The sequence below is a fragment of the Ostreococcus lucimarinus genome, chromosome 18, assembly GCF_000092065.1.
Source record: "Ostreococcus lucimarinus CCE9901 chromosome 18, complete sequence".
Classification (NCBI taxonomy): domain Eukaryota; kingdom Viridiplantae; phylum Chlorophyta; class Mamiellophyceae; order Mamiellales; family Bathycoccaceae; genus Ostreococcus; species Ostreococcus sp. 'lucimarinus'.
In genome coordinates this window covers 21814-46260 of record NC_009372.1, presented here as the reverse complement: position 1 = coordinate 46260, position 24447 = coordinate 21814, and the positions used below count along the sequence as shown (strand labels likewise).

The 24447-nt window shown below is 54.2% G+C and overlaps 15 protein-coding genes across 15 annotated transcripts; 7 read left to right on the top strand and 8 right to left on the bottom strand.

Annotated features, from left to right (window-relative positions):
- Window positions 1-2: 2 nt before the first annotated feature.
- On the top strand, window positions 3-1025 carry OSTLU_51835 (DMT family transporter: UDP-N-acetylglucosamine; the record flags this gene model as incomplete). The annotated part of the gene is made up of 1 exon (XM_001422285.1): window positions 3-1025. One exon carries the CDS (start codon window positions 3-5, stop codon window positions 1023-1025), a length of 1023 nt encoding a protein of 340 aa, XP_001422322.1.
- Window positions 1026-1076: 51 nt separating this feature from the next.
- On the bottom strand, window positions 1077-2741 carry OSTLU_28440 (predicted protein). Its single transcript, XM_001422254.1, has one exon. The coding sequence runs from the start codon at window positions 2659-2661 to the stop codon at window positions 1144-1146; it is 1518 nt and encodes a 505-aa protein (XP_001422291.1). The 5' UTR covers window positions 2662-2741; the 3' UTR covers window positions 1077-1143.
- A 124-nt stretch (window positions 2742-2865) lies between these two features.
- On the bottom strand, window positions 2866-3666 carry OSTLU_18800 (predicted protein; the record flags this gene model as incomplete). Its single annotated transcript, XM_001422253.1, has 1 exon — window positions 2866-3666. One exon carries the CDS (start codon window positions 3664-3666, stop codon window positions 2866-2868), a length of 801 nt encoding a protein of 266 aa, XP_001422290.1.
- Window positions 3667-3841: 175 nt separating this feature from the next.
- OSTLU_28438 (predicted protein) lies at window positions 3842-5131 on the top strand. The gene has a single exon (XM_001422284.1). The coding sequence runs from the start codon at window positions 3863-3865 to the stop codon at window positions 5069-5071; it is 1209 nt and encodes a 402-aa protein (XP_001422321.1). The 5' UTR covers window positions 3842-3862; the 3' UTR covers window positions 5072-5131.
- A 170-nt stretch (window positions 5132-5301) lies between these two features.
- OSTLU_28437 (predicted protein) lies at window positions 5302-7042 on the top strand. Its single transcript, XM_001422283.1, has one exon. The coding sequence runs from the start codon at window positions 5403-5405 to the stop codon at window positions 6978-6980; it is 1578 nt and encodes a 525-aa protein (XP_001422320.1). The 5' UTR covers window positions 5302-5402; the 3' UTR covers window positions 6981-7042.
- Window positions 7043-7453: 411 nt separating this feature from the next.
- On the bottom strand, window positions 7454-8481 carry OSTLU_18797 (predicted protein; the record flags this gene model as incomplete). The annotated part of the gene is made up of 2 exons (XM_001422252.1): window positions 7454-7604; window positions 7661-8481. 2 exons carry the CDS (start codon window positions 8479-8481, stop codon window positions 7454-7456), a joined length of 972 nt encoding a protein of 323 aa, XP_001422289.1.
- A 329-nt stretch (window positions 8482-8810) lies between these two features.
- OSTLU_28436 (predicted protein) lies at window positions 8811-10126 on the bottom strand (the record flags this gene model as incomplete). Its single annotated transcript, XM_001422251.1, has 2 exons — window positions 9918-10126; window positions 8811-9809 (listed from the first exon to the last, which is right to left on the bottom strand). Exons 1-2 carry the CDS (start codon window positions 9999-10001, stop codon window positions 8811-8813), a joined length of 1083 nt encoding a protein of 360 aa, XP_001422288.1. The 5' UTR covers window positions 10002-10126.
- Window positions 10127-11320: 1194 nt separating this feature from the next.
- OSTLU_18795 (DMT family transporter: GDP-mannose) lies at window positions 11321-12226 on the top strand (the record flags this gene model as incomplete). The annotated part of the gene is made up of 1 exon (XM_001422282.1): window positions 11321-12226. One exon carries the CDS (start codon window positions 11321-11323, stop codon window positions 12224-12226), a length of 906 nt encoding a protein of 301 aa, XP_001422319.1.
- Window positions 12227-14903: 2677 nt separating this feature from the next.
- On the top strand, window positions 14904-15131 carry OSTLU_9256 (predicted protein; the record flags this gene model as incomplete). The annotated part of the gene is made up of 1 exon (XM_001422281.1): window positions 14904-15131. A coding segment is annotated over one exon (228 nt), but the record flags the coding sequence as incomplete, so codon positions are not given.
- Window positions 15132-15801: 670 nt separating this feature from the next.
- OSTLU_18791 (predicted protein) lies at window positions 15802-17433 on the bottom strand (the record flags this gene model as incomplete). Its single annotated transcript, XM_001422250.1, has 1 exon — window positions 15802-17433. The coding sequence occupies one exon, from the start codon at window positions 17431-17433 to the stop codon at window positions 15802-15804; it is 1632 nt and encodes a 543-aa protein (XP_001422287.1).
- Window positions 17434-17921: 488 nt separating this feature from the next.
- Window positions 17922-18851, bottom strand: OSTLU_28431 (predicted protein; the record flags this gene model as incomplete). Its single annotated transcript, XM_001422249.1, has 1 exon — window positions 17922-18851. One exon carries the CDS (start codon window positions 18849-18851, stop codon window positions 17922-17924), a length of 930 nt encoding a protein of 309 aa, XP_001422286.1.
- Window positions 18852-19048: 197 nt separating this feature from the next.
- Window positions 19049-20233, top strand: OSTLU_18789 (predicted protein; the record flags this gene model as incomplete). Its single annotated transcript, XM_001422280.1, has 1 exon — window positions 19049-20233. One exon carries the CDS (start codon window positions 19049-19051, stop codon window positions 20231-20233), a length of 1185 nt encoding a protein of 394 aa, XP_001422317.1.
- Window positions 20234-20275: 42 nt separating this feature from the next.
- OSTLU_93980 (predicted protein) lies at window positions 20276-21055 on the bottom strand (the record flags this gene model as incomplete). The annotated part of the gene is made up of 1 exon (XM_001422248.1): window positions 20276-21055. One exon carries the CDS (start codon window positions 21053-21055, stop codon window positions 20276-20278), a length of 780 nt encoding a protein of 259 aa, XP_001422285.1.
- Window positions 21056-21963: 908 nt separating this feature from the next.
- On the top strand, window positions 21964-23712 carry OSTLU_28428 (predicted protein; the record flags this gene model as incomplete). The annotated part of the gene is made up of 1 exon (XM_001422279.1): window positions 21964-23712. One exon carries the CDS (start codon window positions 21964-21966, stop codon window positions 23515-23517), a length of 1554 nt encoding a protein of 517 aa, XP_001422316.1. The 3' UTR covers window positions 23518-23712.
- A 271-nt stretch (window positions 23713-23983) lies between these two features.
- Window positions 23984-24373, bottom strand: OSTLU_93979 (predicted protein; the record flags this gene model as incomplete). The annotated part of the gene is made up of 1 exon (XM_001422247.1): window positions 23984-24373. A coding segment is annotated over one exon (390 nt), but the record flags the coding sequence as incomplete, so codon positions are not given.
- Window positions 24374-24447: the final 74 nt, after the last annotated feature.

The following is a 24447-nucleotide window of genomic DNA, read 5'->3' as shown; positions in this document are numbered from 1 at the left end:
ATATGCAGGCACCTTACCTGGAGCGAAAGGCAAACACCACGACGCGTGCATCAGGCGTCGTTCCAGTCACTTCGTCAGCGTCGCGAAAGCATCAAGCGCTGGCGCTTTTCATCTTGACGATCCAAAACACCGCCTTGGTGCTCATGACGAAGTTTTCGTATCGAACAGCCGCGACGCCTTACGTCGTATCCACAGTCATCGCGAGCGCCGAGCTCGTCAAACTCGTTTTGAGCTATATTTTGTTGGTCGCGTCCGACGGACAAAGCGCCGCCCGGGACGCGCTTCGCGAGGTGCCATCCAACGCGACGCGGCTCGCGGTCCCATCGGTGCTGTACGTGATACAAAACAACCTCCTTTTCGAGGGCGTGCGGTTGCTGAGCCCGACCGCATACATGGTGTGTTCGCAGAGCAAAATTCTCACGAGCGCGATTTGTAGCGTCGTGCTCCTGGGAACGCGAATCACGCGTAAACAATATGTAGCGTTGTTGGTGCTCGTGTGTGGGATGATCATGGTACAGAACGAGGAAGGACATCGGAGCAATGTGCCGTCGGATAGAGCGCGGCCGGAAGACACTCTGCGAGGTATGGTCGCCGTGCTCACCGCCGCGTTTACGTCTGGTTTCGCGGGGGCGTATTTAGAGAAAATGTACAAAGAAGTGGACGCTCAAAAGCGATCGGTATGGTTCCGAAACGCACAACTGGCGTGCTTTTCACTTCCAGTGGCGTTGATTGGATCAGTGTGGCGCGATGGAGAGCGCTTGCGCGCGAACGAAAGCGTGTTTCAAGGATACGACAGCGTCGTGTTGCTCGTCATCGCGCTACAAGCCGCCGGTGGTTTAGTCGTCGCGGCGGTGTTGCGATACGCGGGGAACGTGCTCAAATGCTTTGCCGTGTCTATTTCCATATGTAATTGCGCCCTCGCGACGACGGTGTTCGCCAACGACGGACACAACCTGAGCGTTACGGCATCTCTCGGCATAGCGCTCGTCATCGGGTCGACGTTTCTGTATTCAAATGTAGTCTAAAATTGGTAATAAATGTTGATAGTTATAATGCACAGGTTACTACACGTTTCATCACGTCAAACGAAAGTCATACTGCAAGCGTTCCAATCACCGCTGCCAGCAAATCTGAATGTTTTATTCATCTACTCATCGCGTCGCGCGAAACAAATGCGCGTTTACCACCACTCAGCACGCACTGGCTCGCCGAAGGACCGTCACAGGCGTGTAAACTCGTAATCTTCTTCTCCGATGCAACAGGAACACCCATTTCGGCGTAGTGCGCGTTCCAATCGACGTGTCGAATTCGTCCTCTGTCTGGATGATCGCCCGCGTGCCCATCGAGTGGGGCACATTCCGTGCTCGACGGGCGCTCTGCCCACGTCTCCACCGTAGCGATCGACTCATTCGAGAACATGTTTGTGCGCCTCAAAGAATACGAGTGCGGGCTCGAGCGCGAATTACTCAGCGCGACGTACTCCGCCTTTGTATACGTCACCGTCACTTGCGGATCAACCAACATCTTCGGGTGTCCAAGCGCCGCAAAATCGTGACAAATGAGCTCGGTTTCCGCGGCGTGACACTCTGTATCGTCTAAAGAGCGTCTAAACCGCACGCCGAGATCAGTAAATACTTTTGCACGCAAGGTCAGTAGGCCATTCCAGCAGCACAAAACCTGGAAAGGTGCCCCGCCGTTCAAGGCGTGCGACGAGACGACGTCGTGCACAAACGGGAACTCTTTGGTGAACATGCGTCCACTCATGTCGTGCGCGACCCACGTGTCTCGAAACTTCATCGCGTTCGTGGTACCATCAAAATCTAATCCACACTTGATGCTCGCTTCGGTGTGACGTAGCAAGCGCACAATGTCTCCGGCGCAAAAGAATGCGTCAGAAAGAAACACGACTTCGTCGTACGGTGTATCACTCAAATATAAAGGTTCCATCGCCGCGTTTCGAATGCTTTGCAAAAAGTCGATGCGCGCCATGCCAGGAATACGCTCGCGTTGCCGAGTCTTGATGACGTTTGGAACGCCGATGGCGTCTAAAAGTTCTTTGAACGCTTCGAGCGTCAACACCGCGCAGTCACCGTCGCCGCTCGAGTACAGGGATACGAAGACATTCTCAAAACCTTCATCGTTGCCGTACAGGAGAATAAACTTCAACACCTCGACGACGTAGTGGTGCATGAGCACGCAGCTGTTGTGTAGCAAGCCGGTGACGAACACCCTCGGCGTCGCTGACTTCACCAGATGCACTAGTTTCGACTCGCGCCGCACCGCCGATGCCCACGCCAGGATTTCGCTGAAATCATCCGTCAAGACTCGCGCGGAGTCGTTAATAGCGGAGTCGCACGATATAGACGCCGGCGTGGTTGAAGCGGCGTCGCCGACGGCGCTCGCGTCGACGACTCTTTGAAACTTCAACTCGGCGAACTCAAAGTCAAAACTCGCAACCGGGCTCGCGCGACGAGAGACGCTGCGTAAGCTTTCCACATCTCGCGAGCGTGGCGAATGGAGCGCACTCGCACGTTTCGCGATGTCGTCGACTGCTATCGAGATTTTCGAACGTCCCGTGTGCGAAGCGTAGAAATAAATCGAACTCGTGACGACGCACGCAAAAAGTATGCTCAACGCGCGTTTCCTACTGAATCGCGGCATCGTAAAGCTACTGTGAGATCACGTGTGTGGGTTTGTAGTGATGTCTCATCGTACTTCTGACTCGCGAGCGTCTTCGCGTGACAAAGCGCTGCGGAGTGAGGACGAGCCATTCTCCATCTCGGCGTCTTAAAGCATCGTTTTACGGCTAAGTTGAACACTACTGCTAAACTACTAAGAGTGCTACGTGTTTTGCGCACTACGTCTTTAACGTTTCGCCGTCCTTGATTCTGCGAGCAGTTGCGCGATGCCTTCTCGTAAACTTATCGCGGGGCGCCAGTAACTAAGGATGAACGGACTCGGTTCGTTCGACTTCGTGTGGCTGTCTCGGTTGTCGTTACGAGCGACCACGTCATCGCAAAGCAACTCAGCCAGCTCCCTAACAGTCGTCCACTCGAAACTCGTGACGTCTACTACGGGTGGCATCTCGTCGTAGTGCGCGGCGATTGTTTCCAAACACCGCGCGCAGTCTTCTGTGTGCAGAAACTGGCGCTTTTCTGCGCCAGAAGTCATCATGGTAATCGAACCGGTCGTTCGAAGCTTGTGAATAAAATCGGTGATCACGTGCGATCTCTCGCCGTACTTTTGAGGACCGTAGACGTTCCAGAATCGCACAGAGATTCCAGAGAGCACGCTCGTGTAGTGCTCGCCGAGACGTTTTAAAGTGCCGTAAGGGACGTCCATGTTTGACATCGTGCTCGAGGCGAAAACGAACCGCTTGCCGTGCAGTAAACTAAACGTGTTCGCCATCAAGAGACTGTTTCGATGGATGAAACTCGCGGTGGGAGTACTGATGTACTTTGCGCCGCCGACGTCAAAGGCGAGAAAGAAGACGAAATCACTCGACTCGATCGCGTCGCGCGCGCCAGGCACGTTCGCGGCGTCCGTTAAATCGTGCGCGCGATCCATGGCGACGTCCCATTCCGTGACATCGTGACCGGCGCGACGAAGACGAGCCACCAAGGGTGCGCCGATCAACCCGCTCGACCCGAGCACGAGCACGCGCATCGCGGCGCGCGCGCCGAGTCGCTCTACTCGACGCGCGCCGGTTCGCGTGACGCGTCGGACATTCGCGGTGCGCGATGGTCGGATCGATCGAATTCGTCTCCGCGTCGAGCTTTGAAGCGCGCCGACGACTCGGGGCGAACGCGCGCCCGTCGCGACGTCGCCCCACAACGCGAACGCGAACGCGCGGTCGTCGTCGATGACGGGCAAGGTGCGCGCGGGGCGGAGTAAGCGCGTTTTCATCGCCGTCGCGCTGCTCGGTACGGCGTGCGTCGTCGCGTCGTCGCGCGAACGACGCCTGTTCTCGGGCTCGAGGCGGGCGCGCGCGCGCCCTGGGCTCGCCGCCGACGTGTCGCGAGCCTCGGGACGGGGCGACGGTGGATTCGCGCGCGCGACGTCCGACGGCGGCGACGATGCATTCGCGAACGATCCGCGCGAAGACGGCGACGATGGTGACGCACCGTGCGACGCGCCTCGTCGCGTGCGCGAGGTGAGAGAAGGCGCGGCGAGCGCGACGCCCACGCGCGTTTGGGACGAGTACGTTTTGCGCGGAAACGATCTCCCGCAAACCGAATACGCGTGCGAGGGCGCATCGCGACGAGAATACACGAGATTTCTCACGTGGAAGACCACGTGCGTGCCGGCCGTGAAAGCGCCGTTTATAAAATCGTTCCTCGAGTGCATGCCGGATTTGCGATACGTGTTCTTCACCGACAAGGGCATCGCCAAGTTTTTGGACGAGTACGCCAAAGAAAGTGGAATCGAGGGCATGGACGAGGCCGTGCGTAAAATGAACAGCTCGCGATCGAACCATGGGTTGAAATTGGCGGAAATGTCGCGACCGCTTTTACTTGAAAAGTTTGGAGGATTGGCGTTTGACTTGGACGTGGAATGCAAGAAGTCGTGGCGGCCAATTTTGAGCGAGTTCGAGGCGCTCATGGTGCTCGAACCGGGCGATGAGAGTCGCGGTGGGATATATCAGCACTTTGATTCGAGCAAACCGGACGTCATCTCTCCTCTTTTGGCTGATTTTAGTTCGAAAATAGACGTGTTGAGCAGCGTCATGGCGGCGGGGAAACCACACAGCGATTTCTTCCGAGAATTAGCTGCGTTCATGGCGCGAACCGTGACCGACGCGCACTTTCAAGTAGAGATTAACCCAGTCGTAAACATAGGGCCAGTTTTTCATTACAGCTTTCTAGAGCATTGGTTTGCGCACAAACCGCCGCGGGCAAAGGGCGCCGCCGTCGCGTCGTACTTGCTTCACTTTGCCAACTGTTCAGCTTGCCTCGGCGTACATCATGGGGGGTGTACTTGGTGTGACGAAAATTTCGAACCTAAAGGTGATGCGTGCGTTGATATCCGTGAAATTCTTCCGGGGGATAAGTTGACTATTATGGATGGATGATCGCGACGTCGACAAAGACTGCAATTTTTGTCGGCGCGGGAACGTAACACGGTGCAATAGTGCCGTGATAGTATTCTGAATACGTTTGTAACAGTACTAAGTAATGCAGTACAAATACTCGCGATCCAAACATACTCGCACGATGAAGTCGCACCTCGGGTAGACTACTCTTCAAACCGCCGCCGGGTTCAGAGGTCATTCTGCAAACATCGCACCTCAAAGCTCGACGACTTCACAAAAGCGATCGAGCGTTTAAAACGTCGCGAGACACCTCTCGCGACGGCGATGGCACCATGATTCACCCGGTCGATCGCGCGCGCGAACGCGTGTCATGGATTCAGCGCTGCGAAGTCACACTGGTCGTCCTGGACGCGCGGGACTATTTCTCCTCGTCCTCGCGCTCGCGCTCGCGAGCGTCTGCCTCACGTGGCGAGGCGAAACTCGTCTTCTCGCCTCGATAACGGCGCGCGTGCGATTTGATGACACGTCGTCGCATATCGTCAACCCACGGGTCGAGGCGAGGTCGACGTCGACGACCTCGGTCGGTGAAGAGCGCGAGAGAGAGAGCACTGACAACTCTTCTCACAGCTCAAAGACAGCGTCGTTTAGCGTTGACGGCGCGATGGGAACGCACCGCCGAGCGTCAAAGCTACGCTGCGAGAGAACTTTTGCGGTCAACGGCAAAGCGCAGTTTTCTTGTTACGTGAAGCACGCCTGCGTGTCGTTTCCGAGACAGTCCGCGTACGGCGCGACTCCTCTGGACCCGCCATACGTCGCGAAGGTGACATTGTTTGGAGACGAAGAATTGCTCACGCAAGCGGGGCTCGAGCGAGGAGTTGTGTACGCGGTGGATCCGGTTCAGTCGACGAGCGGTGACTACTCCGCTGGTGTGTCGTACGGCGTCGTACGCGTGGATGCGGCGATGCCCAATGACATTCAGTACGCAACCACACTCTCTCACGTCGACGCGAACGGCAAGAATCGAGAATGGCCGATTGAACTCAAAGGATTTTTCACGTTGGCGTCCTATTTTGCCGCTGGAAACTGGGGGCATATGCTTGCAGACAACTTTTTTGGGATTTGGACGCGTCTTCGTTTCTTGTCACAAAACCTTGACGATGCACCTTCGTCGTATTCAACACATTGGAATAGCGCGAGCACGAAGCGCACCGCTCTAGTGATGAGGAATTGTACGACGGCCCACCCGGTGAATTTACCCCACACCGCGCACCTAGCGGTCCCCGCGTGCGAAAGACACGTCGAGGTTCTCTCGCGGGCTTTAGGCGTAGAGTTGCGAGCGCTCGCCCAAGGAGAGACGACGTGTTACGAACATCTCGTCATTGGATCTCCAGACCACTTGGCACGCATATTACATGCGAACGCCTCGGACGTCGAAGGGTACAGAGATCACATCATTCGCAACATCGGGCGCGACCCCGAACGTAAGGCTTCGAAGAACGCGACTGTGTTCGTCACAAAGCGACGGGAAGATTCGTACTCTTTTTACGACTTTGACAATCAAGAGGAAGTGCTCGGTATGCTGCGATCGACTCGCGGCGCCGAAAATGTCAAGCACTACGTCATTACGCCTGACACCACTTTGGAAGAACAAATCGACGTATTTCTCAACGCGTCAACTCTTGTCTGCCCGGGTGGCGGCGTAGGCTTTTCGTCCTTTTTCCTCGCGAAAGATTCGCACTTGATCATCTGGCCGTATCCCGGCGGCGGGCACGAAGAGAAACAATTCACGATATCCGCGAAATGGCTCAGAAAGGTTGATATATGGGTGCCTCAAACAGATCCCGTCCAGAATCTCGATCCGGCGGGACCTTTACCGCACTTTGTCTACAAGTCAAAGTACCCCACCGCGGAAATCAAAAGACTTCTCGACGAGGGTGGACGCCGATAAAATCGTATCGACAACGAACAAAATAGCGAACAAAATAGCTTGCGAGTAGTTACAAGTAGTATTTGTGTTGGATGGATCATTTCTACGTTCATCGCAGGGGCAGCACGTCTACGGTCTCGCTCGGAATGTTATGCCCGTAAAGCACCATCCAATAGTCGCGTAACGATCTATCCCCAACACACGAAACGATCGCTTCCTTTGATCCTACGTCTCCGGCGTGCGCGTCATCCAGCCCCGAGGCGAATTCGCTCGTAGCTTTCGTGAGTTCTTCCGCCGCGGCGTGACCTCCGAAAGTGGTTACGTTTGTGTTCATGAAACCGCAAATACGACCGCGTTCACGAAGTGGATCCCGCGCGTGTAAAAGCGACATGATGAAGGGCAAAAAGTTTGATATCGAGCCGAGAAATGCGTCGCAGTGCGAGAGAATGTTGATGTCGCTCAACGCCTCGACGACCATTTGTGTTTTCGCGGTTTCAAACTTCAAACCACCCGCCGTCGCCGTCGTCGTCGTCTGCCACAGGTTTGTGGCGGTCGCTGGTGCCCACAAACGCTTGATCATTCGGAATTCGTACGAACGACCGGGAAAACGCTCGTTGAGCTCGCGAACATCCAGTCCATCGTGATCTGTGGCGACGTAAACGGCACGAATTTTCGTTGAATTCCCAAGCCCATCCACCCACTCGACGTAACGCTCCAGAGGTATCCTCAATCTCCCATCGAGTCTGATATCTCCACGGTTGCGAAAATGTATACCGACTGCGATTCCTTCGCTCTCAGATCCCGCTAATGCACTCGATAGGTCGTGTTCGAGAAAACTCTTCACTTTGACGCTCGCGCGACGGACGTCTGTCAGCGCATCCGCGGCGAGCCCAAATAAAAAAATCGCATCAACGCTGAGATTTTTGCTCCAGTGACGCCAGAAGTCTTGCGCGTCTTGTAAATTCAACATCGGGTTTTCACCTTCCAAGGCTCGACACGAGCGCGACAATCCTGGGAACATGCAGGCAAATCCTTGAAACTCTGCCTCAGCGCAGTCGCTATCCGAAACCAACGCCCATTTACCACGCATCACGTACGACATGTTTCTATGCCACGCCGCCGCCGCAGCTCGCACCATCTCTGTGAGCACCGCACCGGTACCAGGAGGAGGTCCCCCAGGGTATGGAGGTGTTTCCACGGGAGCGCCAAAGTGCGTGCGCGTCTCCGTGAACGCGCGCCCGCACTGCGCGCTCCGCTCATTTAAAAATTCCTCGAAGACCGTTCGTGCGCGCTCGTACGTTTCACGAGTCACTTCGCTCAAGGATGATCTAGACTCTATAGCCGGTCGTCGCGCACGATCCGCGCGCCGCTCCCGAGTGACACCGCCGTCGTTCTCGTACGTTCCGTACGACGCCCCGCGCGATCCGACGACGACGCACGCCACTGAGACGGTGAAAACGAACCACAGTCGACACGAGTGCCTCGCTTGAAACGTCCGTGGTGGTTGGCATCCATGATCCATCGCCGCTTAGAAAAACGCCCCTCCGCCCCAACGGTCGTGCGCGTCACCCCTCAGTGCGTCGTTTCCCTTCGCGAAAACCGAACGCCGTCGCGGCGTCCCCGCGACTCGTCCGCGCCTCGGTCGAAAAATAAAGGCTGTTGCTAGGAAAGCATGCTTTCTCTGCCTCCTCTCAAGCGATTGAGACGCGTGTCATAATCGAGCGAAGCGAGGCGGTGAGTGACGCGTGACGCCACGCGGGGTGTTTTTCAACCCGCCTCCAACAGCGCGCCGCAAATAATTACATGGACGCGCAAAGTGATACTCGCGCCCGAGGAAGATAGATGCGCGTATTACAAAGTCGGTGTCGCGCGATCGTCAGAATCATTCGTGAAATCAAACTCGAGCGATCGTCGTCGCCCATCCGCGCTCGCCGAAGGGTGCGGGCGCAACGCGGGTGAGAATTCGCCCCAGTACGCGCTCAAATCGTTATTCGAGTACCAACGCACGGTTTCCGCGAGACCGACGTCCCAGGACTTTTCTTGTCGCCATCCGAGCGCTAAAAGCTTTGAGCAATCGATGAAATATCTTCGGTCGTTGAAGGCTCGATCGCTCACGTGCTCGATGGTCGTTTCCGGGTCGCGATCGAGGAGCTTACAGACATCCCGAGCGACGGACAAGATCGTCCGTTCTTCGCGCGAGCCGATGTTATAAATCTGCGCCGGCGTTCCGCGGTGGAGAATGACGTCGAACGCCGAACCCGCATCGTCGACGTGCATGTACGAACGCGTCACGTCGCCGTCGCCGTGTATAGAAATCTTTTCCCCGCGTTTCGCGAGGATTGAAAACTTTGGAATCGCCTTCTCTGGATACTGATTCGGCCCGTACACGTTGTTTCCGCGAGTGATGATGTACGGCAATCCGTACGAGCGTCCGTACGCCATGACGAGCATCTCCGCGCCCGCCTTGGTCGCGGCGTACGGGTTGGTGGGCGTCAGGAGCGCCGCGTGCTCGGTGTTTGAATCCATGAGATTTTCCCCGTATACCTCATCCGTGGACACGTGCAGGAATCGTCGAATTTCGGTCGTCTGCGCTCGCACGCACGCCTCGAGTAACGCGTGCGTGCCCTCGATGTTATTCTTCGTGAACTCGTACGAGTTCCCGAAAGAGTTGTCCACGTGACTCTGCGCGGCGAAGTGCACGACGGTGTCGATGCGCTCGCTTTGCAAGACGTAACTCAATAAATCGAACGAACGCACATCGCCCTTGACGAACCGCACGTTCGCGCATTCTTTCGCGCGTTCGAGATTTTTCAAGCTCGAGCAATAGTCGAGCTTGTCCAGGACGACAATCTGTCCGAGCGCGACGAGTCGTTCGCGGTCAGTCGTTCGCGCGAGAGATGGGTGCAAAGTCCGTGCGTTGTTCGACGCACGCACACGTGGTCGAAATCGTGCGCGCACCGTGTACTCGGGATGCCTCGACGCGAGGCGCTCGGCGACGTGCGAGCCGATGAAGCCGGCGCCACCGGTGAGAAGGATGCGCATGCGGGCGGACGGGCGTCTCGGTCGAGCGCGTCTAGATTTTCGGAGATTATCTCGACGACATGCTCGCGAATACCGCGCGCGCCTCGAGGGCGCTCGATGACGACGCTCACGAGATCTCGACGCGACGCCTCGCCTATTGGCGCCGCGCGCACCGGCGCGCGCAGAAACGAACGTCGGTGCGGCGTCGGGAAAAACTGATTTAAATCACATTTCGTATTTTCATAGATTTCATACATCTCTGAATACGATGATGCGAGACGATTTCGATCATCATCGCGGGACACCCGCTGCGCAGGAATCCAAATTTTCGAAATTTCCGGGACTTTGCGGATTCGACCCCCTGGAAATTTCAGACAGTTTCCAGATCCCCTGAAACAGGGGGTCATTCAGACATTTCACGAGCGTGTAGGTCAACCGACGTGCGGGGAAAGCGCGCGATTGAGAGATAACGCGGCGTGAAATATCCCAAATTCACAAAAAAGTACCAAATTCGACACGTTTGACATCTTAATCGAAGGTGTTCAAGGCAGTTTCACGGAGTATTCTGAACGTTCAAGCTTACCTCAAATGATTCACGCGATGTGAATTTGTTTTTATTTCGAAGTGCGCGTTCACGGCGCCGCAAAAGCGTGTTGAATTTTACTAAATTTGACGAGTCATGACTCAACTTAGCACGTGGGACTCGAATGCCAAAATCGTCCAAAATCGCATCAAATGGCGATCCCCAGCCGTCGCTGGGACGTCTCGACGCGTAAAAGTCGCTGCGAAGAGAAAAAAGTTCGTGTACGACCGCGCCGTGCGCTTTTCTCGCGCGTTCGCGGGCGCGTCGCGCGCGTAGAGTAGTGAATGTACACAATGAGGGGGTCGTTCTTGAGTCACGGTCGGTCAAATGGGCTCAAAAAACTCACTGGTGGCGTTTGAAAAAACGGGCCTCGTTTGGGAAACTGTCTGAAATTTCCAGGGGGTCGAATCAGCACAGTCCGAAGGATCCAGGGTTTGCGATGACCAGACGGATCTGAATTATCATATTTAATAATATATTAATGCTATCAAAATATTGCACGTCGTTTATTGATCAGTTTCCCGACGATCCGATCGCTTTCCGGGCGCGATCGCCCGTGCGGAGTGGTGCGGCGCCAGCCGGACGCGGCGCGGCGCAAAATTTTGACGTGGAATTTTGGAATTCCGGAAATCGACGGACGAATTCAAAACGCGCGCGAGTCAGTCGTCGGCGCGGCTCGCGAGACGGCGGGCCTCGAGTCGACGCGAAACCGGACGACGCGATCGCGCGCGACGGCGGACGACACGCAGCCGTCGCGATGGCGGTCGTCACGATCACCTTGGTCGCCGCGGCGTTTTGTCTATCCGGCAGCGCGCTCACCGTGCTGAATAAACAAATCATGGGGTTCTTCCCCGCCCCGAACGCGGTGCTGTTCGCGCAAAACGCGGTGACGCTGGTGTTGCTCGCGTTCGGGAAATCGGTGCTGAGTCTGCAGATCGAGCCGGTGCGGCGACATAAAGCCAAACGTTGGTTCGCGCTCGTGCTTTTGTTTTACGCCATGCTCGCGTCGTCCATGCTGGCGCTCAAGTTCGTGACGGCGACGACGCTCATAGTGCAAAGAAATTTAGGTACGGTGACGATCGCCATAGCGGATTATTTTTGTCTGGGCACGGTGCAGACGAAACCGAGGATTTTGGCGATATTAGGAATGTGCGCAGGGTCGTTGGTGTACGCGTCGGGCGATCTGGACGCGGCTTCGAATTTTGACTTTACGGGGTACGCCTGGCTTGCGGTGAACGTAGCGGCGACGACGGCGTATCAAATCAAGGTCAAATCGCTCGTGAACGAGCTCGATATGAACAGCTGGACCATGGCGTACTATAATAACTTACTATCCTTACCCGTGTGCGCCATCGTCGGGTTCGCTCAAAGAGAAAACGAGACGCTACAAAAGTTTATGGCGAGCGGCGCGACAAAATCGCAGTGCGTCGCACTCTTCGTTTCGTGCACGCTAGGATTTTGCTTGAGCGTTTCCGCGTTTCAGCTCAATCGCTTGATCACCCCGACGAGTATTACGATACTCAACAACACCAACAAGTTTGCGCTGATATTTTTTACCGCATACTTTATGGATTACTCCACCTTGTCCGAGTCGACTGTCGCCGGCGCTGCTATCGTGATGATTTGCGCGGCGCACTACAGCTTTGCCGGCACGAAAAAGTAGAGTTTATAGAGTTTGTAGATCAACTTACAAAGCGTTGAGCTACGCTTACTGAACTATCTCATCATAGCTGTATGCGACATACAAATGCGACTTTTACAAGATGTATATCGTCAAACAGCCGATGTATTACGCGTTGATGACGCGTGCGACGACGCTTCGAAGTGCCGTTTCGAAATCGGTTTGCTCGTAACCTTCATACAGACGTCGGAGCTTATCATCGCTTAGCGTGCGGTACATGGGCCCATCTGGAAACGACGCGTCAAACGACAAGCGTTTCTCGACGCCGAACATGTTGGCGATGAGCTCCGCCACGGCGCGTATGCTGATCTCTTCCCCAGCGACATTTATTGGCTCTTCTTCGTCGTAATGTTCCAAAGACCAAATGAGCACGCGCGCTAGATCGGGTGCGTAGCAGAACTGACGGCACGGCGCACCGGTGCCTCTGCATGTGAATTCAGAACCTGTAGCCGCGGATTGCGCAGCCTTGCTCATGAGCGCGTCGATGACCGGACCACCCTCGCGCAGTTGCGATATGGTTCCAAATATATTGCTCGGAATGACGGTGACGAACTTCCTACCATGTTGCGCGCGGTAGGCGCGCGATAGAATTTCGAGGTTACGCTTTGACGAACCGTAAGACTCATACAACGGATGGCAAGGACCGTCGTGCAGTCGCTTTTCTGTGATCGGCAAACTCACGTCTTTCGGGTAAGCGAAAGAAGATAAGACAGAGACAACCTTGTCGCAGTCGATTTCGTGCGCGCAACGAAGAACATTAGCGTTAATCGCGTTGTTATCCTGAATGAGACTCGCCGCCATTTTCGACATGTCGCCGCCCGCCATGAGCTTCACCGCGAGGTGAATGACGTGCGTCGGGCGATATCGCTCGAAGAGCCTCTTCGTCTCGTCGTAAGAGCACAAATCAGCATCTTTGGAAGATGTAAAAATCCATGAATCGTTTGTGTTCGCCGATGTTTTGACGTGTTCTTTGAGCGCTCGACCGACGAGACCGCTGCCACCAGTCACGAGCACGACTTTTCTGTTCACGGCGCAGTCAAAGTCGAAGGCGAGCATGGTGTCGGCGAGGTACGAGATCTGCGCATCCGACAGGCGATACGTGTGCACGCCGATGAAAAACCCGCACGTGCCCAGCTCGTCCGAGCCAGGATATCCGTTCGGGTCAACGCTCAATCCCAAAGTTTTGATCGCCGGCTGGTGCACAAAGTTACCGCTGATGATTGGACGATTTTCAATCTTGTGTCTGGTGAGAAATTCCAAATACGTCGGCAGGCGCTTCTGCAGATCGCGTCGAAGCACGGCCACGAAGCCGAACCACGCCGGGTCGGCGGACGCATTCGGGGCGACCGGGAAGCGGAATTGATCGTTCCATTTATCGTGCGACTGCAGAGCTCGAAGCAAGCGCTCGCGGTTTTCTTTTCTGTTGGCGTTCATCGAGTCCAGACGAAGAAGCTGGCACTTCCCGACAGCCCCAGAGATTTCCATGGGGCGCAAGTTGTACCCGACGTTGACGAACATGAAACGCGAATCTATGTGCGCGTTTTGTTCGTGTAACTCATCTTTGTTAGAAAGCTCGCGCGTCCAGCCGTGCGCGCGCAAGCATCGGACGAGATCGGCGTCTTCTTGAGTCTGACACACGACCATTCCACCTTCGCCCGTGGTGATGTGGTGGGAAAAGTAAAAACTGTACGAGCCAAAACTCCCAAACGTCCCCACGCACTTCCCGCCGTACGTGCTTCCCAGCGATTCGCACGTGTCTTCGACGAGGAGCAAGTCGCGACGGGCACAAATATCCATCAGCCTGTCCATATCGCACATGTTGCCGAGGACGTGCACCGCGAGCACGCCTCGCGTCTTATCCGTGATTCTCGCTTCCAAGTCGTCCAAGTCCACGTTCATCGTCGCCACGTCCACGTCCACGAACACTGGAATCAGGCCCATTTGTACGATCGGCCACAAACTCGTGGACCAGCACACCGCCGGGATCAACACTTCGTCCCCGGCGCAGAGCTTTTTCGAACGCAGGTGATTCGTCAACGCCGCCAGCGCGAGAAGATTCGCCGAGCTGCCAGAGTTGCACATCACCGCGAACGGCGCCCCGACGTACTTTGCGAACGCCTGCTCGAATTCGCGAACGTTATTTGCCATAGTGAGCTGTCCGCTGAGCATGGAGTCCACGGCGGCGATGATTTCTTCCGAAAAAATGCTCGACGCGATGAGCGGGAACGAGGTTTCGTCGGGCGCGGCGTACACGCCGCTGCGGCGCGCGTACTCATCGGCGACGACGGCCTTCCAGTCCCCGCGCGCGGCGTCGCCTGTGCCGTCGCCATCGCGTTTCCCGTTCGTCTGCGACATTCCCGTTCGTCTGCGACCGCGTCGGTACGTAACGAGCGCGCGACCGCGGCGCGCGACGGGCGCGAAATATCCCACCGCGGCCCAGGTGGGCGAAAAACGTCGCCACAATTTATAAAAACACCGTTCGTCTTGTACGTCGCAAGTGTCGTACTTTACGAATTTCTAGACAATCACGTGATGAGATGGACGCACACAAAACGTGCGCGGCGCGGCGCGAGACATTTGCTCGGCTCGTCGACGCGCACTCCGCGCCGCGCGCGCGTGGGGCGACGCGACGTCGCCGCGCGCGATGGGCGCGCGCGCGCGCGGGAAGGTGAAATGGTTCAACGTCACGAAAGGATTCGGGTTCATCACACCGCACGACGGAAGCGAAGAGATATTCGTGCACCAAACGGGGATCTCGCGCGCGGGGTTCCGGTCGGCGTGGGAGGACGAGGAGGTTGAGTACGAAGTCAGCAACGCCGACGGGAGGCCCGTGGCCGTGAACGTGACCGGGCCGAACGGCGCGGCGGTGAAAGGGGCGCCGAAGCGGCGGCAACGGAACCGGTTACTCAAGGGCGAGGCGAAGACCGGTACCGCGGAGCCCGCGCTTTCCGTTCGCCTGTGACATCGCGCGCGACGGCGTCGGTACGTAACGAGCGCGCGACCGCCATGACCGCGGCGACGCGACGGGCGCGAAATATCCCTGGGCGAAAACGTCGCCACAATTTATAAAAACACCGTTCGTCTTGTACGTCGCAAGTATCGTATTTTACGAATTTATAGGGCATCACGTGATGAGATGGACGCACACAAAACGTGCGCGGCGCGGCGCGAGACATTTGCTCGGCTCGTCGACGCGCACTCTGCGCCGCGCGCGCGCGACGCGTGGTCATCGTTGGCTTTCGTGCGTGAGCGCGCGCGCCTGCTCGACGTGCACACGCATCGTGGGGAGTTCGAAACGCACACCCAACCGAAAGACGTGTTCGATTTGTTTGAAGAAAACAACGGAATCAGCGTCCGCGACATCCTCGCAGTCGGTAGTGAATGCGAACAGTCTGTCTATTCGCTCGCGACCCAGGAACTTGTGTCACAATATTTTGAATATCGACAAAGCTAAAAATACGACCTATTTATGCGCTAGTACATTAATGTAAATCAACATCGACTTTTACACAGTCTCAGAGCGCTGATTAAAACGAGCGGTTCCTCTACGGCGTGCTTCATCGACGACCGAAAATACCACCCCGAGTAATTCGACTGAAAAAGCCCAATACCTCGCTCTCAGTCGCGAATGAAAGCGGTTCGAGCTCGTACTGGCGCATCAACGCAGTGTTTATGTCTACAGAAAGCACACGTGGCTGCGATTCTCTAGTCGCTGACACCGATCCACCGCGAGCTTTCCTGTTCGTAGCCATCTGCTCGAACGTGCCACGCCATAAATTTCTGATGCGATGAAACTCGTTCACGTTGTGAAGTCGCATGTTTTCGGAAACAGTTTCTAAATTTGTGCTTTCAACTATCTGTGCAGCGCGTTCCCAGTTGTCAAAGTACAAAATATGTGGAAACACTTCAGTTTGATACACGTCGTAGAACTCCATCCAACGCTCCCTGCTCACGGCGTCAAAATTACTTGGATTTGACAAGTGCGAGTGCATCGTCTCATTGACGCGCACAGGATCTCCGTATGAAGTTTCCCAAAGTATGCCGTGCTCGGCGACCCAACGCGCCAGCAATTTGCGCGAAGGCACCAAAATCGGTACGCACGCGCGATAAAGCTGAAAGAAGAACATCGTCGAGGGTACATACGGAATCAGCACGACGGCGCGAAAGTTTTGAAAGTCATGGATACTTTTGAATTTTCCATGTTTTGGAAATGCTTGTTTCATGCTGATGAGCTCAAATCTCGATTTAAGCTGCATAAGATCATCGAATATCGGGTGCGTCAATGGATTTTTATACATCTTACGACGTTGGTCTGGCCAGCCTCTCTCGGGAATCGTCTCTTTCGCATACTCCAGATTAACTCGGTACGGCGTGAGAACAATCTCCCTGTGCTGAGGTCGATATGAACTTTTCTCCACGATCTCTCGCGGGAGACCACCGCACCACGAAGGAATGTATTTTGTCTCGATGCCTGTGAAGTACTCCATGTGCGTGACGTCGTACATGTTATTCGCCGCCACGACGTTGGCCTTCGACCGTGAGATGGCTTTCAAATTGTGTACCCAATGCTCCCAGCGCTCGCGTCTATCTGCTCCAATGATTGGTTCTCGCCACCAAATGAATTCGTCGTCTCGACCGAATTCTAGTCTCTGCGTGTTGTAAATCAGAATCGATTTATCAAACGGTAAATATATTTCGCAGTTCGCCGCCGGGTGCGAACAAAACACAACATCTGCACGCGAAAAATCCCCGTTTGCACTAAAGTGCGTATAAAGTCTTCGTCGCGTGTTGTTCGGGTGAGGGTCGAGAGAAAATCCACGATTTTGATCGTTTCGAAGACCCCGACCCGAGGCGCAAAGGTTTTCGCCTCTGCCGTTTTGGAAATATTTGCAATTCGGAACATCCACTTCCGCTTCGACGTCGATGTTTAGCGTCGCAAACATCGATACTTGACATCCGATTGGACCGGCGTGCAAATCCGTCGACCACACCACCGTCTCTGGTGTTCGACTTTTGTGCTCAAAGTCTCGCGTATGCGTATATTTGCTCGACGCGGTTTCGACGCCTCGACGAGCGCTCGAGCGCAACACGAGGAGCGCGCAAAAGGCGCATGCATAAAAACTCCACCGCGCGGCGTCTCCAGAAGTCCACGACGTCACCGGGAAGCGCGCTCGTCGCCGCGCGGACATCCTTCGTTGTTTTCGCCCACCACGCGCCGACACTTCGCTTCGCACGCGCTCGTCGAACGTTTACTGTTCGACGTCGCAGACCAAATCAGTCTGGAGAGATGGACGCGCGATCGTTTGCGACGATGGACCGGATTCACGCGACGTTCGACGTCACAGCGACTCGCGCCGTCGCCTTTTGACCGACTCACGACGGCACTTCGCTTTACAAAGTCGGCGACGAGAACGGCTACACGAGCTGACGAACGCGCGCCGCCTGAGTTTCGACAGTGGCATCCACTCCCTCGATAGTTATTGGTTTCAAACCTCGCACTTTCTCGCGCCGGCCTGTGACGTCGTGGCGCGCGTCACACGCCGACTCGCGGCGAGCATTCACGTGTGCACGGTGTAGACGCGCGCGTGAGTCATGAACACGCTTAAAGGAGCGCGTGGCGCGAGCGAACATCGAAACATGCAACGAGTTAGGCTCGTGAAACAATCCACTAATCTAGCTAGTTCCGCGCTTGTATCCAGAGGTCTATAGTACGTCGACCATCCTTGACTTTTCCGACGAGCCATCGTTTCTGCCGCTTCTGCGTACGATATCGAGTGCCGTGGTGATCGGTGTGGTGATGGACTCGCCATTCCCATATAGCTCGCGATCTGTGTCCGTACACAAGCGTGATCCAATCATCTATCCATGCATTCTCAAAACACTCTGGGTAGTACTCGCCGTTGAAGATGTCCATGTGTGTTCGATGAACCATGTCGTGTGTCAGAATATTCCCGTTGACATTCGGAGGTCCGCTGACGATGGGGCCTACGACACCGATGTTTGCAGGCGTTCCTCGCATGAGCTCTGAAATTGAAAGCGTAGTCCACATCATACTGGCGAATTCAGTATCGTCGTTGACGCGGACGATGTAATCCATCCCGTCCTCGTACGCGCGGCGCAATATTTGGTTCATAGGGATGCGCTGGCCAACTCTTGGGAACGCGTCTATGATGACGGATACGTTGTCACCCGCGAGACGAGAAAGCGTACTCTTCGCTTCTCGCGTTGAGTAAACTTCATCATCCGTGTCCACGCCGATGTACAAAAAGTATGTGTATTCGTCTTCCATGGTGCTCTTCAGCGAGGGCAACATTATGGAAGTGAGCGCCAGGTGATCCCACTCTACGTTTTCGACGCCTCGCGTCGTGCTGCATAAAACGACTCCTATCGAAAACTCGCCAGGGTTTATCGCTGCGCGAGCGAGCTTTGCGTGAGGTCGTCCGCTGAGCTTCACCACCGCCAAGGGCACAGAGTCACTCGAGCTGCGACTGTTGAAAGCCAAAGAGCTATGGCTAAAGTACAGCACGAGCGCGAACGGCGCGGCGAGTGCCACTACAAGGCCGCGATGCGAACGCAACACACGTGCAAGTCGTTCGCAGGCCTGCATCAGTGCTTCGCCCGAAGCCAATCGTGGAGCGTCTGAGGCTTCGAGTGGCGGATTATGCTCGTGCGTCGTTCCCGGCAGAGTGCGTCGCCATGAAGAGGCTATCGAGGCTTCATGCACCGCAGTAAATCTTCTGAATTGAGGAGATAAAAACGTACTGCTCACACTTGGACGTTTGTTCCTTTCGTACACGCGGGCCGATGGCGAAGACACGAGCGCGACGAGTTGGTTTGCTTCTATTGCTCTGCTTTTGTTTCTCGTCATCATACATGATCGTCACGCGCACGATCGCGGACTTGCTGGGTAGTTTCAGTGCACTTTGGATACGAGAAGACGCTTGGACGCACTGTCGGAACTGCTGCGGCGACGTGAGGGAACGAATGCTGAAATCCAGTTTACGTGGCTTGGGCAAAGACGTCGCGTGTTTCACCTTTCATCCGGAAGCATCTTCCCCGTCTTCGTACACCTTCGTCGCACGTAGGCGTCAACCGCTGAATCGTAGCTACTTTAAAAGTGCCCTGCGGTTTCTCCGAGACGTCGCCTCGGAACAGCGGAAGAATCGCGGAGAACGAAGCGGCGTAGCTATACGACTCCTATGGGTGATTGACGACGACGCGTCTCTACCGAGGAAGCTGCAACGGGAGCTGAAATCCTTGAATGTTTTCATCCTGGCGCACTCTATCAATGCGAATTGTTTCACCGACGAATCAGTCGTGCTCGCGCCAAACTTCCACTTCATCAAGCGCGACGGGTTCAAACTGTTCCTTCGGAACCTGCGTGAACGCGAGATTCCGTTCGATGAACGCAAATCCGACGTGTTCTGGAGAGGCTCGACGTCCGGTATGTCAACAAAATGCGAAGTAGAAGAGTCCACTCGCGTCGACGGGAACGAAAGGGTTACCGCGTGCGTTAAACTTCCGCGCGTGCGAGCGGTGCAATCATCCATAAATGTTCCTTGGCTCGACCTCGAGATCACGCGAAGGGTACAATCGTGTAGAGGACAAAAGAATGTACGTATTAGCCCGCGCGTATCGGAACAGCATTGGATCACGCACAAAGGTATCCTCGAAATCGACGGAAACGTCGACGCGTGGGGAAACCGTTGGCGCATGGAAAGCGGGAGCGTCCTGTTCCTCGTCAAGTCAAACTTCAAGCACTATTACAGCGACAAGCTGGTAGATGGGATACATTACATCGGAATATCTGGAGATTTGCACGATTTAGTGGAAAAAACGAAGATTATCACGAACACCGATGGCGAATCGCTAACGAAGTTGCGTGATATCACAGCAAATGCTCGCGCGTTGATGCAAGAATTTACGTACGAGCGCGTCGTCAAGGGCGTTTCCCATCGTCTGAATGAGCTCGCCTTAGGTATGGTATAGTATTAAATATTACGATCTAGCGACAACTACTGCCGAATTCTTTCAGAGCGGCGAGTAAAACCATCGCGCGAACCAAGCGCGAACATCTTGATCGTCAGAAAGCGAATCAAACGTCGGCTTTTCTTCATCCAAAAACATCTTTTGAAACGACCACGCGGTGAACGAAAGAGTTCCTACTCGCGGTGACATTTTCACGCCTTTTGGAATAGGGCACCTCAGACGCTGTGCGTCGTCGCTATCGACAGAAATTTCCATATTAGTCGACGTTGGGTGCTCAAAGTTTGAGCACGTGAAACCAAAATTGAGGTCCGGTAGAATGTTGTGAAGCAAAACGTTCTCGGCCAGTACACCATTTTCGAGCATGAGACTGAAATACGCCTGGAGATCGTACTTTGGCGGCTTTCTTACCCATCGCGACGACACCCATCGGCGTTCGTAATCTCTCACTTTCTCTATTGCGGCTAAATCGAGCGACCACAAGTCGCCGAGCACGTCAAACTCCGGACGCACGGAACGAAAGTGTGACCCAACGCAACTCTTCAAGCCGGTACACTGCATTCCTCTCTGATAACCTACTAACCACGTCGACGCGCCGCGCTGAAACGCGCGCGCCAAGTCCACGAAAACGAGCGTGTCGAGGTCGATCCAGACCACGGGTCCGACTCCGTGAAGCATCAAGTCCTCCACCACATCGAGTTTAGCTCGCGAAAGCGACGCCCACTTACTATTTTTCGTCGCTTTTCCGCCGTTTCTCGTGTAAACATTTTTCGGTAACGACGTCGCATCGCACACTCTCGAAACGATGTCCGTTCTCGTGCCCATCGTCGTTTCGAGAGGTACGACGTCCGGAACATCACGATCGACCCGCCATCATCGAGCTCGTACGCCGCGCTTACGGGCGTATGTTTACCTACGGAGCATACAAAGTACCTAACGAAGAACCAAATACTTCTGCTGGCAACCCGTTATCAAGCTACGCGAGGTAAGCTCAACCATGTTCACGTTTCAACGCTGTCACCAACTCACCGCGTGTCTGATGCGCTGGTGGCCAGATCTTTTGATTTAATATCTATCCATGATATAATCACAGATCTTTCACATCTTAGCCACCGTGCTCGTCGTTTCCTCGGATCTCGCACGAAGTTGAGATAAATTTCATGTATAAATTACTCACCCTAATATCATACTGCATACACTTTAAGTGCGTCGATAAAGAGCTTTGAGGTCGTGACAACGGCTGGAATCTACGAACCTGTTTCACGCATCAAAGTCCACCATGCTTTGAACCCTGCGGTTTGTGGCGCGTGATGAGCAAGTAGCAAGTGCCACCCAAACCTGCGTTCTATGGTGCGCACGAGAGCATCCGGCATAGCCGCGAACCACGGCTCTTTTTTGTATGTGTACGATGTATATGATTTGTATGTGTATGATTTGTTCGGGCGTTTTTTCCTTCGACTAATTTTGTCATCATCATCGAAACGGAACGTTTAATTCGAGCTCTCCACATTTTAGGGCTAATTTTGGGAAAAGTGTGACTGTCCATGTATAGACACAACACCAAACTCGATTAAAAAGCTCCTCAAAAAATGTGCGGGAATTGTCTCGAGTGTGTGGCGCTTGCGATTGTGGCACGCGTTGAAGCGACTCGCGGTACGGCACGTACGTAGTCTTGAACACGAATATATGTGAATACGATTCACGTTCGAACGCTCTTGGAGTTGCGCTTCGACATGCTACTGAAAGTAGCTTGCGATTCCGGTACTATGGCTCGCCGAACGGTCATTCTGTTTGCGGTTGTGGCCGTGTTGCTTTGGAGACTGTTCTTGTTCGATATTGGTGACAGCAGATTTAAAAGTATCACACCACATCCATCACCGGAGCAAAGACGACAACAAAATCACCGAGCAAGATTTTTAGAGCTCACACATAACGAAACCTACAAAACCGCAAATGTCGAAGAGAGGAACGATGAACATTTCAAGATGGAACGATATGAAGAATCACCTGCAAGATTACAAGCGTCAGCTAATTTGGATACACAGAGCACCCGCGTCTTGGTTTTAAGTTGGCATGGTGGTACCGCGAAAGACACAGCGATGCAACTTCATAACGCTGGAGTTCGTCGCGAAAATATCGTGTGTGGAGGCATTATTTGGTACGAGAAAGTCCTCGATTCTGCTCCTTGCGTAAGAGATCATGCATTATCTGAGGCTTTGAATCGATTGACACAGCGTGTAAGAGGTTTTCCCATGGCTATCGATCCAGCAGACGAGAAATGGTTGGATGATTTCGCAGCTGAGGCTAGCGAGATGCTATCTACGTTCCATGTGCTCTGGGCGGACTTTCCTACCGCCCTTTGTCTTCTATTAAACAAGATTGCCCCACATAAATTGATAGTACGCACAACGCATCGTTTTGATCACCAGGTGGCTCATTCGAAGATAAATCACACGTCATTTGTACGTAAAAGCCTCATGCGCGTTCTACGCGAGGCGCCAATACTTCTTGCTGGGAGCGAGTACGATCGGGCATACATGAAGTTCTACACATGTCGTGAACCTGAACGTCTATTCATAACATGGCCAACACAGTATTTGGAGAGTTTGGGCGCATCGCGTACACTTACGAACGAGTCATGCTTCATCTTGTGGGGGGGGTCGAACAACGAAGGTAGTTCAAGCATATCGATTACATTTGATAGAATACGAGTCCTCGGGCGCACTATGGAGTCACAAGTTCCCATGAAAAGTCGCCCAACGAGTTTTGCTCACGCTTCGGAATTTGCAACAGAGCAAGCCGTAGTATATTTCCCATACAGTATGCCGAGTTCCGCATTTCATGAACTTTACGCGAGTGGTGTCCCCCTTTTCGTGCCATCGTTGACTTTCATGCTCGATGAGTTTTCAAAAAACCGTGGCTATCCTCACAAAGTAGCTGGTAATGTCCCTTGTGCTTCACCATCTTTTTACGAAAACGCTGAGGCAGTGGAGTTCTGCTGTCTTGACGATACTGGGGTATGTCATGATCCAAATTCATGCGATCCTGAAGCGCTGAAACAATGGGTATCATTAGGTGACCTTTACACCACCCCGCATGTGACGTATTTCGACAGTGCCGAGCATGCTGTGGAACTCATGAGCAACTGGATGAAGCATCCAGACCAACGGGATCGAACGATCGAGGACATGGAGTCACACAACGTTGCTAACCTTCGATGGAATGCTCGTGTCGTTCAAGCCGCAATTCGTCATGTCAAACAAAGCAGCGCGCTTGAACTGGATTGAAAATGCTGGTCGATACAAAGAAGCTGTGGGGGCGATACTTTGGACATCGTATTCAATATCTTACTTGGCGTACCTCGCCATGTAGAGTCTCACGCCTAGCGTATGTACGCGAAGTGAAAATAGATTTGAGTTTTCATTTAGTGTAACTCGATAGCGGGTTTTCCATGGTGGTGTTCGGGATGGGCGCTACTCCCCCTGCCGTAGTATCGCATATTTCGTAATCGAACAACTGCCCGTACGTTCCTCGCACTAAGTGAACAATCGCCACCCGGTCGAAAACTGTCACTTTCTTCCCCCGTCGCACGAGTCGTTTCGCGATTTCGAGCAGCTGGGACTCTTCGATGATATCCACAGGACAATTCGATTCATATGCGACGTAGGATACCTTACACCTATCGAGATCTAGCCAGGTAACACCGTGCCTCAAATCATCAAGTGTTTGTTCTCGGGGTTCAAGTCGCTAATATCACTCAAAAAACCGACTGAGCGCGCTTGTGTCGTACGCTTGATCTCCAGAGTCAGTGGGCGTGGCGACGAGGATGAAGACCATATCGACGCGATCGATCACTTCACGCAGCTTTAAAGTTGCGCGCAGATGTTTGCTCGATCGAAGCGCTTCCTCGACTCTTGGCTCAGTCAAACGAAGCGTGATTTCGTTGATGCTGTCCACGTGCGCCGGAAAGACATCCGAACCAACGATATCCCAATCAGCTTGTTCACACTTGAGAGCCGTACATAGTCCGAGTCGGCCCAGACCGACGAATCTGGCGCGCGTTGTTTGCAAGATCGATCGAGTGGTAGCCATCTTCGCTCTGCGACGTTGCAACGTCAGAGACGGCGACTGGCCCAAGATCACTCCACTCTCTTAAAGCATGTCTCTTTCTGGACTTTATTATCCCTGGTACTTTGTTAGGTATATGTCGTAGGAAC